The 19,026-nt window shown below is 36.1% G+C and overlaps 1 protein-coding gene and 1 long non-coding RNA gene across 2 annotated transcripts in view; one reads left to right on the forward strand and one right to left on the reverse strand.

Annotated features, from left to right (window-relative positions):
- The window catches only part of LOC147070101 (uncharacterized), a 593,776-nt gene that overhangs the window by 203,805 nt on the left and 370,945 nt on the right, over positions 1–19,026 (reverse strand). The window lies entirely within an intron of this gene.
- Positions 32–11,774, forward strand: LOC147070109 (interferon-inducible double-stranded RNA-dependent protein kinase activator A homolog). The gene is made up of 4 exons (XM_085950050.1): positions 32–392; positions 2,296–2,526; positions 5,052–5,181; positions 8,007–11,774. Exons 1-4 carry the CDS (start codon positions 81–83, stop codon positions 8,273–8,275), a joined length of 942 nt encoding a protein of 313 aa, XP_085806176.1. The 5' UTR covers positions 32–80; the 3' UTR covers positions 8,276–11,774.

Consider the following 19,026-nt stretch of genomic DNA (forward strand, 5'->3'; position numbering starts at 1 on the left):
AAATGTAACTAGCAACACTTATTGTTTTCACAACACAAGACAGTTACCCACATAATATATCGGTTGACGTTATTCTCAAGATGGCTACTACCAAAACTCCTGTGACTGTTCTCCAAGAATTAATGGTTAAGCATGGTACGATACCTCAATTTGATTTCATGGATTTAGACGCCGCTGGAGTTTTCCAATGTCGTGTAAAGGCCCTTAATATTACGGCTGTTGGGAAAGGGCGCAGTAAAAAGGATGCGAAACATGAAGTCGCGAGAATAGCGCTGGAGAAATTGGCCGAAATTGGGAAATACTTCCCCAATGACTCCCACGATCTCACACCTTCTTCATTGAAGTCGTCCGATGGCACTGACATGTTAATTAATCATGTCGGGACATTAAAGGTAGGTACTATTGTTGCATTGTAATTTTTTTAATTATTCCGCAATCTTTTGATCCGGCTTCCTATAATTACTACCCTATTTCACTCATTGATTTAAGGTCTTTTTAGACGTCAGTTCTGTTGAAAATTCAGTTGGGAAACGGCGATTTATATTTACAAATTTTTTATCCACTAAAAATGAATATTATTTTTATAATAACTTTCTAAATATCGTTGTTTCCACTGCAAAATTACCTAACTGACAATTTTCACTATTTGGACTAATGATACAATATTGTATGCAATAATAACCCCTATATCTGTGCAAAATTATACAACAAACAAAAATATGGTTTCTTTAAATAAATTCAAATACAAAATTATCTAACTGAACGCTCCTCATTTGTGACTGCAAAATTATCTATCTGCCATTTTGTCTTGAGAGTGTTGATGTATTATGTTGGTGCTGCATTCAAACTCCGAAATTGTCATTATAAATACAATTTACAACTGGAAATGAACTGTGACAGAGATTTAAGGTATTTATAAAACTAATTTACACACAAAATACACTTATAACTAGCCAGTTATGTTTAAATATAACAATTTCTTGAACATGTCAGTTACAGATTTTTGCAGGTTAGAATATTTTGTAACCGCCATTTTTTTTTTGCAGTTATCAAATTTTGCACCATAAATAATGAATGGGAATAACTTGTCTGCCACTGATATTGAAAAACTTTTAATGATGGATGATATTTATACATTTCCTTACGATGATCCTGAGATTGAATTAAATACTAATGGAATTGTTATTGAAGAAAGAATGTCTGACACTTTAGATCCGGATTACGAGGCTGCACCAGAATGTAACAATTCAAAGAATTCTACAAACGAAATTATTATAGAGAAAGACGTATCTCTCAACCTAGATCTCGATTACGAGGTTGCATCAAAATGCAGTAGCTCGGATGATTCAAATTCCGATGACGACACCCCGAAGAAAACAATTTTTTCTCCAAGTGTTGATAATATAGAAGAAAATGTTGGCTTGGAAAATGAAACGATTGTCAGAAAAATATCTGCAAGAGAAACTAACAAAAGAAAGAGAATGCAAGGAAAAGAATACATCGGCTTAAAAAAACAAAGTGATGGAAAATACTTGGCACTGTAAAATTCAATTACAGTATAACCTCGTTTTTACGTGCCCGGAATTCACGTTTGCCCGGCAATTGCGTGTATTTTTTTCAGTCCCGATGTATTTCAGTACATTTAATACTCGCATTTACGTTTTTCTTTCCCGCGATTTACGTCGGAAATATTCAAAATATGCAAGTTACGCGCACTTGACAATGATTGGGTCGTGACATTCGAACGATTTTTCAATAAAAATTTTAATTGAATGTTGTTTTTTAATAAAACGTTATTTTTTTAGAAACATAAAATTTAAATGTTCTTTTTTTCAATACCCCCCTTTTACATTTTCCCTCCAATTAGGTTTTTTTTTCTTCAGTCCCTTAAAAAACGTAAAATAGGGGTTATACTGTATATAAGTATTTGAAAAATCTTTTTAGCCACATATTATATTTCTATGTATTAGACCCGTTTGCAATTTTAATGTTAATAATATAATACCTGTGTATAGTTATTCTCTGATGGATATGGATTTAAAAGAAATAACATTAGAAAGGATATAGTTTTCAAGCATCAAGTCGCTGCGTGAATTGAGAACCTTGTTAATTTTGTTGATCTAGAGAGGAGTCGTACATCAACAGCAAATGTATGCATGTAATATTGGCATTATTTCAATATAATGTGATTTGATATTCTATGCATTTTCCTTTTATAAAGTGACCAAGGTAATTATGTATGTGTTTTCTATTATAAAAATAATGAATTTAAATATTGTTATTAATTGATTGTAGGATCTGTGTTGTGAGCTGCACATGCCTAATCCTGAATATGAATGCCTTGGCGAAACTGGATTGGCTCACTGCAAGCAATTTACGATAAAATGTACGACGGCGTCTTTGGAGCGTACTGCCACAGCAGCGTCAAAGAAGCAGGCTAAACAACTAGCTGCCGAGAAGATATTTTTATATTTGAATGAAAACATGCACAAAAGAATATCTGAAGCAGCCGAGCAAGAGAATTTCGTGAGTTATTTGGTCAAACTAGATTTTACTAATATGCCTTATATATCTGTTTAATATTGAGATTAAAACTATCAATCTACAGTAGGCATCCGGTACCTATATTTTTTCACCTATGCCGGATTGTCGGAAATGTCGAATTATTGGATTTTTAGGATTGTCAAGGTCGGGCACCGAACTGCCGAGCGACTCTGCTCTGTAATCTGGCAGTTTAATGTGAAACCTGCCGGATTATAGAGCAGGAGAGCTGAGTTGCAAAATGCCGGACTATTGGACGCGCCAGATTGGTGAACGCCGGATTACCGAGCGCCTACTGTATATTAAATATTGAAATAATACATTTTTATTCAATGAATAAATAATACATAATATTTGAGAATGTAGCATCTTTTATTGTAGGTACATAAATTATACATTGTGTAGAACAACCTCAAAAACAAAATGTCTACTAAAAAAATTCTAGATAAAGAATTGTACCAAAATATGTAGCTTGAATCCATATACATCACAATTGAGGCAGCGGGCTTAACTGATTAAGCTCCCAATTAATTGCTAATCACATGCAATTGTTCTAACTATGCATTTGAAGTGTTGTTTCATTTATGGTTTCATTTATAGTTCATAAGAAATTTCTACATGTTAACAATTTAATATCATTACATAAGTAAAGCTCACTGCCTAGATTGCAATGAGCGTGGGTTCAAGTCCTATTCAGCAGTGGTGACGACTAAGGTAATAAATAACCTAAAGACATTTCATAGGTTATAAAATAAAATACCATACAATTCTTTAGCGCAATTTCAATTCCTGGTTCGACTTCTTTTAGTGCATGTTGTCGTTTTAGAGAAATAGCTTTTATAAATCAGTAATAATATTATTTTATGTTCAGGAAATTGTAACAGTCAAATACTGAAGATGAAACAAAATTCAAATTTAATTACCATAAATTTGGCTATCCATATTTACGATGATTGAGCGGTTACCGCGTCAGCTTATAATGTCATGTTGTTTTTAAATATATATTTGGACCCAGAGTATGGATCTAATGGCTTACATCCATTTCTCGTAAAATCAAAAATCTGTAAATGCAACCTCCACACCGTGGATGCCCATATGATCTTCTTGGGATCGAATATGGTAAAAAAAAAATGTACGAGGTACATTTTGTATGCTGTTTGACATCTTGTAGGCTAATATTAAAATAATACGAGAATTATAAATTGACGTGCAACACAGTATCGCTAGTGTAATGATGTGAGTATTAATTTTCCTAACCACCACAACCCAAGATATAATTGCTGTACTCTATCTTACTGTACCTAGTAATACCTTTACCAGGATTATGAAACGTGTGTGAATTCTTCCGTTTCGGTCCTGGTATTTTGGGAGTGTAGAGGAGACATCGCATTCCAGGGGTTTGAGTTACACTTTATAGGTAGGCAAAAGTATAAAATTGACAACACAGATTTTAGGTTGCATGGCGGGTGCAGACGCTTTCATTCATTCAAAACAATACAGTTACACATGGGGGGGGGGGTAAACATTGATTCAGTATAACTAAGATAATTACAATTATTATGGGGCGTGTTTTTGTGCTAAAAAGTATTTGTTGCGAATTACGGAGGTTGATTATTTAAGAGCTTTAATTGGTTTGCACTTCACTTTCATTTTTATATCACGTGGTTGGGTTTACACATTATTAACGGTTACACTCTTGTACGGATTGAAAACAAGCATTCCGCCGTTTCGAACGCCTGTCACGCCTCGGGCGGACAGGAGGGGTGTTTATGTCGACTTCACTGTCGTTTCAATACTGCCCGTCATTCTTTTTCAAAAATGCATCCCCGTTCGTGGGAGACGAAAATATCGGTGCGGGGCAGAGGGTGTGCTTCGCAAACTGCCAGCATCTCCCCGCTTTCACAAAGTCCCGTTAGGCCTTCGGGCTGCTTCTTGGGTCTGCTCGACCGGCGACTAACCGGTAGGTACGCTTTGTATCTGGGGCGAGTCCTTAGCCAAAGTCGCTTTCGGAATATTCTTTTTGTGATATTGTTTATAAGTCAGGGCTGGTCAACTTTTGTCAGGGATATTTTAATATTAAGGTTAAGATTTCAGATCTGGAATTTGAGACGTTCTCGTGCTAGGGGCTTCGTTTGGTAATACTAGTTACCGCGGCTGCCAGGGGTTCCGTTAATAAAAATTACATTTGACAGTTCTTACCACGAGGTAGTTAACTCTCAATATATTGATTTTGGAGTTAAGTGTTATGTTGGAATAGAGCTGCAGGAGAGCCAAGAAAATATTGAGTTCCGGACCAATTTGTATAACAACTTCAATATTTCTGTGTGAAATTTACCAATTTAGAATCGTTCATTTGACTCGTCCTACTTGTCATTTATGCATAATATGCATTTGTGATAATTTGGCATGACACATTTAAAATTTTTAAAACTTATATCCCTCTTCTTTTTGCACACAGAAATGTACATGTCGATGTGTAATCTCATAATGTTAATTTATTTTTGCTTTAGAATGCGCAGTTTCTTAGTAAATCGAATGAAGACGCAGTGGCCAAATACTACGAGAAATCTGAAGTTCTTTGGAAGCCAAATATTGGTCAAAGTATTTGTGACTATCATTTGGGATTTACACAATCAATCGGTAATACCATTATATTTTTTATCTTCTTATATGTATTATAGAAGTTTGTTTTATTTGAATTTGAGTCTTAGCTTTTCTATCTTTTGGGAGGTCTGCCGAGAGGGCAACAGTCAGTGAGTTTTCTGTGCAACATGATGTATGTGATTTTAATTTTGCCTATCGTCTCATTCTCACATTATGTACATTACAGAATTTTCGTTGTTTTTTCCCATTATCTGATGACATTCTCAATTTCTCAGATCTGTTTATTTTGTATCTTTCTGAGGGGTTTGCCCGAGTGTCATCATTTCTAGACTTCACTACGTACATTTAGTTTTGGCTGGGTTGCTTTATAACAATGGCGATGAATCCATACTAGGCGATTGTTTAAAGCTTACCTTCTTGAGAAAAATAATTTTTGATTGCATATTTATATAATCACCTTGATTATTTTATATTCTATAAAAATAATTTAATTTGTCAACGACATCTGTCGTATATGTAGGCGTGTATTATAAATATACAGATTACAGAACAATCTGTCAAAGGTATAAAAATATGCCACGAGCGACCATCTATCCAGCCTACCTCTTTCCAAAAGTCACCCTTCGCCATTGCTTTACAATGATATTAATTTTCGTAGAGTTAATTGGATGTTTGCCACAAGTACATATGAAGCGTCTAGTTACAAAAAGCGATATGATAACATTTTCAATATTTGCAGGAAACATGTTTTTATGTTTTATGGTAAAATTTGTTATTTTAAGTTAAGATTATTTATTCCATCATATTGTATGTTTAAATTAGAACCTAATAACAATTTTGTAAGTGCCTATAAACTCTATAATCAAATAAATAATTGCAAAATAAGATTGCATATATCGCGATTTGTAACCGACTTTAGGATTGGCGCAAACTCACCTCTCATTCGGCACGCGCCGCCGAGAAGCTACAGCATGGTTAGGAAACAGTTTGTACTAAAACTAATGTTATTTTTTGCTCTAAATTAAAATAATATTAGCATCGTAACACAAATGTTTTTAAAGATTTACATGTAAGTATTATAAATTAGAACTGGGAATAAACAAAAGCTTAGATAATAGAAAGTAAAATAATGTAGAACAGAACATTTTATTGTAGATGATTTTGGATGAAATGTATGTTAATATTTTTTTTCGGAATTAAGCGTGATTAGGAATTTCCCTGAACTCATAATCCAGGAACGGATGGGCACAGAATATGAAAAGTAGAAAATATAAAAATTTATAGGGTATTAAGAGATAATGAAATTAAAGAACGATTAAAATAATATTTATTTTACATAGTTGACATATTTAGATGAAATACATAAATGCCAACAAATTAAAATTACACACAATAATTGTCTACAGTTACGGTACCACATTTAAAGCCCCTTGCATTGTGTCGGCACGGTGAGAGACCAGGCAAATTAGTGGGGGTATACCTAAAAAAATAGAAAGCAATGTATTTAGTATAATATATGTATGGGGACAGTTTAATTTTAATCATAATTTTTATAAAGTGAGTATAAAGAATATAATAAATACTAGACGCATTTGGAATCCACTGGAATTTCATTTTAACAAATTGTTTTGATAAGCTTAATATTTTCATAGAACGCAAGAAAATGCATAAACTATAATCAATTAAAATCTAATATATTTCACATAAAAGAAAATTAAAAACAAACATTTACTGACTTAACACTTCGTATACACAAAAATATTACGCAAAAAATACTAATTAAAAATAAAAAATATATATTTAGCGGTTACACTGTACATGGCATGTAGTAAAAAATTTACTTTATACGGCGCTCCTGTTTTTTTTTCCACGAATCTTTGTTTTGTATTCGCTTTCTAGACACTTCATTAGTGGTGTTTTTTAAATTTTGGTGTTAGTCACTCATTATTTATAGTGATAAAACAAAATGAATACACCGAATAACTGTCACCTTGAGCGTTTAGTTCTGACGCCATTTTTAATATTTACCGCTCGCTGATTGGTCGACAGAAATGCGCGTGGAATTAACCAGATTTAAAATATTCCGATGTAAGATTTTATCGCTTTTTGTACCAAATTAAGAATTTAAATATTTTTTTTGTAGGTTTATATCGGGTTTAGAAACATAAAATTTTCACACATGGTGTAAAATGACGCGTACAATACGTACGTATTTTTTTCTCGATTTCGACAAAATGTGGTTTTATCGCTTTTTGTAACTAGACGCTTCATATATGCTCTCCAAATTCCGTACCATAGAAAATGATCGTGTATACACGCTGTACTATACACTCATACTAGCCTCGGTCGATTGTTTTAAATATTTTAATATATTGTACACACATTGCCAGCTTTTATAATATATTTCTAACAAAAGATATTATGTTTAAAGGGTTTAATTCGCGGTCCACTGGGTACCGCCATGCTAATACCTCCCGACATTTAAAAGGTTAATCAACAATTTTAGTAGATTTATCATTGTATATAAATATTTCCATTATCTCAAAGGCTCTTATTGTGTGACAGAATAAACAAATTTTATACTTGGTAATATCCGTAAATCAAAATTGCAGAAATATAGAATTATTAAATCCTCTCTTATTGATTTATACGGTTATATGTGATCAATACCGGTGAGAAATATTGCGCAAAATTTTGAAATATAGACCACCCTAAACTCCCCATTATAGACATGGCGTATACAATAATACCTCATACAAGACGGAAGAAGGCGCGAGGGTTGCTAAAATGTCCAGAGCCAACGCTGTTTGTGAAAACATATCTTTTTACAAGTTTTCATTTGTGTCTTGTTTGCTTTCCAGAAAAGGAGTTGATTGAGAAAGCTACGATTATATTGAACTCTCCGGTACAATTGAACCCTGTGAAACGTCTCGAAGATGTTTTAAATGTTTTACAGCTTGAATTTGAATGGGACTTGATAGAGGGCCCAAATTCTCATTATGCCTTGCTTAAAATACCCCATGTTGATCCTCCAATATTCATCACGGTTCCATGCGATGACCCGCTAACAAGGAAATTGAAAACTGCCAATGAAGCCCTCGACTACATAAAACTCAGTTTTGGCTATTGATAAGTTACCATCTAGATCAGTAATTCAATGTCTGCCAAATTGTGTGCCGCGTAGCCTACCGAGTCTAAATATTTTCCATCACTCGATTGTCAAATGTACGAGTCGGTCATCAACCCTTTTGCATGATATGACGGCACATGCCTAACATTAACAATCAAAGAAAATTTAATATACTTGAAAGACGATCCTGTTGGAACTGGAATCAGCATTTTGGACTTGTACCAATCACGGAGATTCTTAAGCCACGAAATGCGCCGTCGTCCTCTGCTACGCTTAACATTGATCTTTCCTTGAATCACAAGTTGGGGAATACTGTACTTTTGTCCTCTCATAATGTGGCCAAGGTACTGTAGTTTCCTGGTTTTGATATTACATAGAACTTCTCGGTCCTTTACCATTTGATCGAGAACTTCAACATTTGTCACCCGGTCAGTCCAAGGAATTTTGAGAATGCTCAATTACCTACTACATCTATTAAATCTCTGTTACCATTTGAATTGTCGTATCTTTGCGAATTAGGTTTTTTAGCGATCATAGAAATATAATTAAAAAACAAGATTGATTACAGATTGCAGATGAGAAGTTACACGTTTGTTTATCTAATTTAGAGCTGGGTTTTAACTTAATTTTTTTCTCAAAATCAATTGCATCCTCCCACTACTGATAGTTATTTTATTATCTAGGTCAGGGTTGGTGAACCTTTTTATGTACCTGTGCCAAAATTTCCCAAATATGATTTTTTAACTGTCTGACATGCCGAGCAGTTTTTCATGAGGAAAAAATAGTTTTTAAAAACTTCATTAAAAAAAATGATGATGTTCTAGACACCACTCACAGAACATATCACACGTATAGCTTTATCACTTTTTTCACGCCATGCATTTCGGTTCACCAATTTTGAAACTGTCTGCCAGAATTACTACTACAAACTGAACCAAGTTTTTGTTTCTTATTTGGTGCAGTCATTTTTTTGTGGGCCATCTATTGTAAAATGATAGTACTAATTCAGAAACCTTTGCGGGTGTGCACACAACAACTGATGAAAGTTTCATCAATCGGATGAATGTTAGACATAACATAGACATAACAATATTCAATTGAACATCACCTCTACGTACTATTTAAATTTGTAATATTACTACATATTAAAGGAATATAACATCACGCTGTGATTATTGTTTCTAATATTTACGAGATTATTGTAATCAAGCAAATTACGATGCCTTCACTTCTGACTAAATATAGTTCTGGCATAGTAACTATCGAGGATTCATTGCATTGTGACGGAAAGAATGTTTTGAGATATCTTTTAAATAGTAGCAAAGATTCCGTGGAAATAATAAGTTCAGAAAACTCTCCAGATAAATAGAAAACATTTTTGAATCAAAATAGAATTTGTCACCATTCTTCTGCGTATTCACAGCAGCCATGTCAGGTCTTTAAAAATGTTACAGGGAGCTTGAAACTGAAATCCGAATGAAACCGACTTTTGTAATCGGTCAATTAATTAACTTTCGGCATTATGGAGTTGGTGTTTAACTATTCGGTTCATAGACGATTTATTAAAGCAACGTCAACGTGAAGTGTGTATTAGTACTAATTCACAATGATTGTTTACTGTATGGTGTAAAAATGGTAAAACAAATTAAACAAATTTTTCACAAACATACATCACCATGGAAACGATATAATAGACAATATTTAATCAATGTTAAAACTGTGTTGCCTAAAGGGAAAGTAGAAGAGTCGAAAGAAATATTTTCATATGACATACAAGGAGAACGATGGAAAAGTGAAAAAGTTCAAGCAGGTAGCATACAGAGGACTCTTGATAAGCGGGTCACACCACATAATATATCTTCATTTATGATGACGATTTGGATATTTGAAGAACCTGAATATGACTAGTTAAGGCGGATTTGAAGATATTTTTACAAACCATATTGACACGCTCTCTCTTCTTGGGTCGTTCCCTCATGGCCGAAGAGGGTGACCACCTTAAAATTCTGTCATCTTTTGTGCGACCAAGTGGGGTTTTTCACTTGGTCGGTCCAGCGCGTCGACGCTCTTTCTCTGCTTCATCTTCCTGAAAAAATGTCCAAAAAACTGTAGAATGCTTCTCAAACATATTGTTGAGAGCTGTTCCTTTATCTGTATTTTCTGGATGATTGACTGGTTTGTTCTGTACAAAGGAAAAATACGACGCCAACACCACATGTCGACGGCATCGCTTGCTTTCCGCTCCTTAGACGTCAGGGTCCATGACTCAACATCGTACAAAAATATGGAAAACACTATGTTTGCATAAGCATAATTTTCGTGGCAATTGAAATTCCTCGATTCTTCGATATACTGGTAAGACGTTGATACCAGATGAAAGTCTCCCACAGGAGACCACCTCAAAGGACGGACCGAACCATCAACTTTCCCATACACCACAGCCTACGTCCACTCTTCGCGGTTATCGCAACCCTCGGCCGAGCGAAGCCCGCCTCAATCGGAAATTCAAATTCGCCAGCATCTCCCGCCAAAACAGACGCGGTCTGTCAAAAACGGCTGCTCGCGCCGCCACTAGTCAATCCGTCGGTAAAACAGGGAGGTTCCTGACCGACGGACAAACATGACGCCACCTGACAGTTAGACGCGTGCGAAAATCTCTCTCTTTCCCGTGACGCTGAACCAACAGCATCGCCCGCAAAAGCGCTCTCTCATATCAGACGTCGACCAGCCAGGATCTCTTCTCGCCTCTGCTCGCCTCGGACGCGAATCCAAGCCAGCATCCCCTATTCTCCAGCCAAAAGGACCGCGTCGGCGCCAAGTAAGATACCAAGCTAAAAGCATTCCGGACAGCCAGCCAAAAAGACTGCATCGCCACGCCGCAAGCACCGACTCTCGCCTCGGATGCCAAGCATCAATCAGCAGCCCAGACGCGGAGCCACAAGCGTTTGCAGCCCGCCAATTACCAACCGACCGCCAACGACAATACCAATACCCTGTATCTGCGACAATACGATAAAATATACCAGCCTCGACACCAATACATCGTGCGTTTCTGTCTCCCACCCCCGCCTTGGCCTTGACGTTATCATGGCCTGCTATCTCTGCTTTACACGCAGAAGGCCGGTGATAACGTGTCATCACATTTTTCGCAATCTGTTTGCCATCCGCCTTTTCCACTAATTGTCGATCCCAGATATACAAACTCATTCACTGTTTCTAAGTTTTGGAGTATACTTGTTGCTGGTAGAAGTTTAACGAAGAACAACGATAAATATAACTATGACCTTTCAGGAAAAATATCTGTACCTCAGAGGCAGATGGATGCAAGTGCCAAATACCCAATTGTTCAGGAGAGCCAAAAAACAATTTTTATTTTAAACAAATACTCATAACTTCCAAGAAAATATACATAGAATGGTCATTATTTTTTGTATTCTAATTCAATTAAAGTACTTCTGGAATATGTAAGAAAGGAATAAATATAATACAATTTTATATCAAAAAAAAATTAAATAAAAAACGTAGTGTGAATTTGCATCCTTCTGCCTCTAAAGATATTTTGTTAATGTGGATTTGTATCTTATTTACCTAGCCAAATAAAAAAATTTATAACTTAAAATAATTTATAGGTAGGTATAAATGTAACAAAGCAAAACACATTTTTTTTTAAATTTTATTATGTCATCATCATCATCATCAGCCTGAATCTATTCACTGCTGGATGAAGGCCTCACAAATCTCCAAGCTGATTACACTTCTCTCGTTCCTGTGCGTTGCGTTGCCAAGTACTTCCGCAGAACTCTATCATTTCATCGATCCAGCGGCCTCTAGGTCTACCTTGCGGACGTTTTGTACCTCTTGGATACCACTGGACGTGGCCCCCACAAAGGGGGGGCTGATAGGGCTCTAGCCTGGAGGCCCTGGCTCAGGAGGGGCCCAGTGTGGCGAGTCGACCAGATAAGTGAGATATACATAGGTACATCACAAATTCTCTCTGATAGTAAAAAAAGTCACCCGTTGCGCTTTTTTTCTTCTATAATGTTATTTAAAATAATGTGGTTGTACGATACAATTGTTAATTGTGTATCGTTACTCGACAACTCCATAGTTCAAAACGATGTATTAAAGTATGCAAAAAAACACTACACTATAAACATTAATTTTACCGCGTACACCATTTGGACAACGCTACTGTCGAGCGTCACACTGCCTTTATCGTTAGCGATAGGTAGGGGGCCCGCTTCAGGATATGGGGGCCATACCACTGGATGACTAAATTTGTCCAACAAGTGTCCTGTCTTCGAGCTATGTGTCCAGCTCATTTCCATTTGAGGTTTTTAGCAAACTCTATCACATCGTAAATCTTTGTCTGTTCCCTTATCCACATTTTCTTCTTTTTGTCCTTTTACATTATGCACAGTATGCACCGTTTCATATCACGTTGTGCTACTCTAAGTTTCTGGATCTCTCTTTTACTTAGGGCCAATGTTTCACACGCATGTGATTACGGGAAGCACACACTGGTTGAACACTTAGCGCTTTAGGCACAGTGGGAGGTCATTTTTGAAGAAATTATTCAGGCGGCCAAAAGCACTCCAGCCTAGCTTTACTCTGCGAACAATTTCATCAAATATACATCCATCTATAGACACTTGTTGTGCCAGATAGATGTAGTTTTTCACCTGTTCGAGCTGAATGCCATTGATGACGATCTCTTTTTGGCCCGCAAAGCAGTTGAACATGACTTTCTTCTTTGATACATTTATTTTCAAGCCTACTTTGTTTCTTACTTCAGCGAGTTCCTGCATTCTGCTTTAGAGGTCTTCTGAGTCTTGCAAACTACTATGTATTGACATCGGCAAAGCTCAGATGACTCATATATTCTCCATTTATGGGGACCCTTGTCATTCCAGTCAAGTAAAGTTTAGGTGAGATTGTATCACCTTATCGGACTCCTTTGCTGATAGGAAATGCGCGATGGTTTATGGAGATGTTGTTGCGCTACTGTATATATTATTGAAAATATTTATATAGCTCCCGGGGATTCCTTGATTTCTGAGTGCATCGAGTATTGAAAATTTCTTTATGGAATCGAACGCTTTCTCATAGTCAAAATCCATGGATAGCGGCAGCTTGTATTCCTGTTACCGCTCTGATTTCTCTGATGACTTGGATATGGTCAATAGTGCTGTATCCTCCTCTAAAGCTTGTTCTCCTGACTGGTTCTCGTCTAGTACATATTGCAGACGGCTTGAGAGAATTTTATCTTAGTGGATTATTGGATTTGCATCCTTCTGCTTCTAAGGTAGGTATGGCATTTGCATCTTTATGTTACACCTTATAGCAACTTGGACATTCATCTCTCTGCCCCTAATAAATAAAGCCTTTAGCATGACGATTCTTAAAAAATCTCATTTTCCCCAAAAATGGAGTTGCATCCGCCTGCCTCTGAGTTAATTAGGCCTCTTAATTTAATATTTAAATTGTCCCATCTCTATTATGTTGATAGATTTTCAATACGCCATAATAAATCAAATTATATACCTAATTTCTGCATTACTAATCGCCAGAAAGCCTCAAATAAACTTAACTCGGTGTTGCCGACAAGCTTAGGATATGTCATCTTAATCAATATAATATGTTCAAAACGATTGGGTGACTAGGTTACAACGAAATAATCAGTTTAATAATTCTGCAGAGATAAAAAATGGAATTTTAGCTATTTGAATATTATGTATTGTAATCTATCTATTAGCAACATTAGGATGTCAGGATTAAAAAGGGATGGATAATTTAATCCTTATCAGGGTTTCCGTTGAATATGGACAAACAAGATAATTGTATACAATTATACATAGTTTGCGGATACAAATTATTTCCAAAGCGCCATAAAATAAATGCATTTTATAATCCGTTCCATATCTTGTATTTTCCCTAATTTAATCATTTAAATGGTTTTGCAATAAATAGTGTTAACCTACGGTAAATCTAGCCGCTGCACGCCTTGAAGTTATAAAGAAAAAGTATGAGACCCTTAGTAATCGAGTGGCAATAGTTGTGCATGATGCAAAATCAAACAGATAAATTGAGGTATTTACGCCGAATGGCCAACATGCAGTGATTACATTACACAATTTTTTTATATAATATAATTTATATAAAAAAATGCATTATTTTCAAAATAGTGGTATTGTAAAAAAAATGAAAGTATATAATATTACACCTTGATGATTTCACTTGTTTATTTTGTAAATATTAAATATTTATATATAAGTATATGTATTTCGTTTAAAATTTAAGTAATAAATAAATTCCACAAAAATTAATGTTTCATTTTTCCCCTGGCTGTTCTATTTTGTCACTGTTCTGTTTTGCCCGGTCACCCTCAATTTATTTATTTTACATATTACATTATATTTATTTATTTTATATACAATTATACAATTTATATATTATTAACTGATTTTGAGTAATGTATGGTACCGGACATAAAATAACATAGACTTATCAAAGTGACAGACTTTTCAAAAAATTCAACAGATAAAAGATAATTCATTACACATCAACCGAAAATACATTTCTTGTTAATGTCAGTGGAACGTAAATATGTATCCTTTTGGGGTATTCTGTAAAGTAAAGAAAAATGAGATACGTTTCTTTGACCCTAAGGGGTTATATTCTTCAATCAGTGAAAATGTAATCGGTAGAGTAAGATTGCATGATGGGATAGTAACTCTCTTCTTCCCTATATAGCCCTTTAATAGAGGTGGCGATCCTCTAATAGAAAATGGCACAAGAAGAAGAAGATTGCAATGTACGTTTAATGTTTTATTTTTATTAATATACTAGCTGACCCGGCAAACTTCGTACCGCCTCTGAATCAAGAAATCTTGTGTTAACTTATTAGCTGAATTTAATTCAGTTTTTATGAATACTCAAAATTAAATAAGTTCAATAAATGTGCAAAAATCAAATCAAAATGAAAAGTATTTTAATTACATTGAAATGAATGTAATTCACGTGGGAGCAAGGCATTTGCTTTATTGAAGCGAATAGATAGGATACGCGTAGCATTGTTGCACTACTTTCTGTTAAACTATTTGGTGGATGGGTTGCACTCGGGTCGATTCCCTTCATTGAAGTAACTTGTGCTATACGACATTTTTCGTTTTGTTGTCAAGTGCGAGAACGAACAAAGTGGATGGTTTGCCGACACGTGATCATGCTACGTACAATTGACCGTGAGAGAAACATTCATTGGCCACAAACACTCAAAGATTGGCCTTGTGATTTGTTGATCGTGGTTAACAATGATGTTCGGGAACACTTTGTTGATGAGTTCGTCCTTCGTTGAGACGAAATTGCAAAAATTCAGCGGAAACGAAATCAATCCGTTCGATTCGTCGACAGGAACACGGCCGTTACCGATAGTCAGCAATTGCTTGGGGAAATCTTCGGCAGATGGATCGTTTAGCAATGCAATGCATGTTTGTCGTCAGCTGAAGTTTCTTCACATAGCGCCACAGAGTCAATAATTTGAGGCAAGCGTTTATTTCATCGGCAGCGGTCGATCTTGGAATGACTGGTAGTGTTTGGCGGAAATCGCCAGATAGTAGAATCATTGCGCCTCCAAAACATCTTGATCGCAGACCTTTCATAGTTCGATTGAGTGCTTCCAATGCGCGTTTGTGCGCCATTGTGCATTCATGCCAGGTGATGATTTTACTTGCTTCCAAACCTTTAGCCATTGCTGAGTGTTTCGCAATGTTGCATGTCGGTTTTTCAGTCGTTTGAAGGTTTAAAGGTAATTTCAACGCTGAATGAGCCGTTCAGCATCCTTCTAGCAACGTGGCCGCTATCCCAGAAGAAGCAACTGCTACATCAATTTCGGATCTCGCACGAACAGTGGCGATATCATGAACATGAGGAATGTCTTTCCAGTTCTATCGGGCGCATCGAGGAAAAATAAGCCATCATTTTCATCATTAATTGCCTTCATTAACGTATCGTACACTTCCTTCTGTTGGGGGTTCAACAGTGGTACATTCGTTCGAACTGATTGGTTCAATTATCTCAATCATATTCACGTTCCAATTCTAGATTGAAAGAGTCGTTCATTCCAAGATGTGGCAATGGAATTCCTAACTTGACTAACAAACTGCCGTACATGAGGTAACACATGTATTCGATCAAAAGCAAAGCCTGAGATCGGGATTCCCTGAACTGACACAAATTCAATGTAAAATGTCTTCTGACATGTCATCCTTGTACTTGTTTCACAGTTTAGGTGGATTCGATGGGAAGCATGTCGAAATAATGATTGCAAATAATGTGCGTGTCTGACTTGGAGATGCAGAAACAATAATTACTTCAGCGATTGTCATGTCCCAATGAGTATCGTTTTCAAGTAAATTGAGCCTTCGGCATGCAGTACGAAATATTGGGCACACTACACCATTGACAGTTTGAAGTGATTCAAATGATGTCGGCCCACGAACATTCACCGGCAACAACCGCAAGTAGAAACATTCGTCATTCTTCGGATGAACTGTGTAAATGCGACCAAGAGCATCAGAAAAACGCACATCCGTATGATCAGGAACTGCATCGCCTTGCTTCCGACATTGAAATTTCTTCGATGAAGCGTTCCAAGTGTAATAACGTGGCATCTCAGAGTAGAGCAACGTTCGTGCAAACGGATCGTTTTGGCAAATCGAAAAGAAACTGGTCAATGTTGTCGCTGGAGGTGTTTCAGCACGTTCAACAACATTCTATGCGTTGAAATAAATTCGTTAGCCATTCTCCAGATGCACCGCCAAATGTACAACGGTGTGATGACGTTCATGAATGAGGAATGAGAAAATACGCCAAATCGTTTCATTGCAGCTCACATATCGACTAACTTGATAGTGCGTGATTTTATCGTTGGTATTGGGAGTTTGAACACCAAAAACCGCCATATCGCTGCCTTTGTTGACATATTTGCAGATGTATTTGATGGACTTCACTGAATTGCAATACTCCACGTTGCAATGCGCCTTGAATGTTTTGAAAAGAAGTGGCAAATACGGAACAATCCAAGTGCTGTCGACCACGATATCGTTTCCTTTCACTTTCATAACGCTTGTAACACTTGCCGTCGACCATGCACGGTGATTGGGGGTTGATGGCGCCACACGGTCCGTGAATCATGTTAGTAATTACAACATCATGCAGGTTTGGATCGATTTCGGAATCAGGAATCTCGTCACATATATGATGTCATCTATTTGGTCTGGTCGAATTCTTTCAACTAACCAAATAAGAATGTGTGCATGCGGTAAGCCTCGTTTTTGCCATTCAATCGAATACATCCAGCATCGAGTATCCCAAAGATGCGATGATTAACAATGTAGTTCATCAGCGACAGGATTTTTTGTTTGAAGACACGTGCGGTGATGTCGTGCTGATCATTTGATGTTTGTCCGGGGGCAGCAATTGAACAATTTCTATCCATTTCAGATTGCACGTAAAGGTGATAGATCTGGACGACCGTAATGACGAACATAATATTATGTCATTGCATATTGCGCATATTCATGCATATGACGCGGACTGCCAATGTAAATCGCTAGTAGAATAGTCAATCGACCAACATTAGCTGCATCTCCTTCGGTGCTGATTGCATCGCGTAAATATTATACTCCTCCGAACGCAGTTTGGCTTGGTTCAACCGAATGAAAGTGAAGCGCTCTGTCTCGATTTTGACGTACAAAACGAACAACAAACGACGAACAAAAAAATCATCGAAATCAGTCAATCAATTCTCGAGATATCATCAAAAAAGCCGCTCCATACGAAATGTATGAGAAAATGAATTTTCTTCACAATTTTTTTTCCGTGATTTTTCGATGTTTTAATAGTTATTCTGCTATTTGGGGTGGAGACAAATCCAACAAATCAATGATCATAAAAATCGGTCCAGCCGTTCTTGAGTTATAAATGGTGTAACTCGTATCGTTTTCAAGCAAATTGAGCTGTTGACATGAAGCACGAAATGTTGGGCACACTACACCATTAACAGTTAGACATTTCGACTATCATTCTTTCTTTTGTTTGTTTGTTTATTGTTTCTGTCATGTATCAGAGATGGCATTGTATACGGATTTAAATTTTTATGATTTCCTTTTATTTTCGAATGCGCAAGCTTCATCCTTCAAATAATTCATCGATATCAGTCAAAAGCCGTTCCATACAAAATATATGAGAAAATGAATTTTCTTCATAATTAATTTTTTCCGTGATTTATCCGATGTTTTAGTAGTTATTCTGCTATTCGGGACGGAGACAAATCCAACAAATCAAAGATCATAAAAATCGGTCCGGCCGTTCTTGAGTTATAAATGGTGTAACTAACCCGACTTTGTTTTATATATATAGATTTTTTTTATCCAACACATCTGTAAGTTGTGTTTAACATTATTTATAGTATTCTATTAAATTCAAAAAAGATTATGCAGGGTTTAAGTGGTTCAACCTATCATACTGTTTTATTACATTTATGTAGTATATTAATTATTGTAGTTAAAAATGTCTCACTTAGGTAGGTAGGAAATATCACATACAAAAAATATTTAATACAGCATGTGGTGTTTCATTCACATTACATACCTTGTGATGAATAATTCTTTAAGGCTTCGCTCACATAGGTAGGTGCTTCGCTAGTTCTGAGCTAGGTGCTATGCTTGTCTACTAAAAACACTACTGCCACA

This window comes from Rhyacophila brunnea, unplaced genomic scaffold (assembly GCF_057557595.1).
Source record: "Rhyacophila brunnea isolate RB1 unplaced genomic scaffold, BYU_Rbru_1.0 scaffold_22, whole genome shotgun sequence".
Taxonomy (NCBI): Eukaryota; Metazoa; Arthropoda; class Insecta; order Trichoptera; family Rhyacophilidae; genus Rhyacophila; species Rhyacophila brunnea.

Bases quoted from the DNA above. Each gene is read 5' to 3' on its own strand.
- LOC147070109 (XM_085950050.1), top strand. From the start codon at position 81: ATGGCTACTACCAAAACTCCTGTGACTGTTCTCCAAGAATTAATGGTT. The intron at 393-2,295 runs GTAGGTACTATT...AATTGATTGTAG, and splicing joins ATCATGTCGGGACATTAAAG to GATCTGTGTTGTGAGCTGCA. The intron at 5,182-8,006 runs GTAATACCATTA...TTTGCTTTCCAG, and splicing joins GGGATTTACACAATCAATCG to AAAAGGAGTTGATTGAGAAA.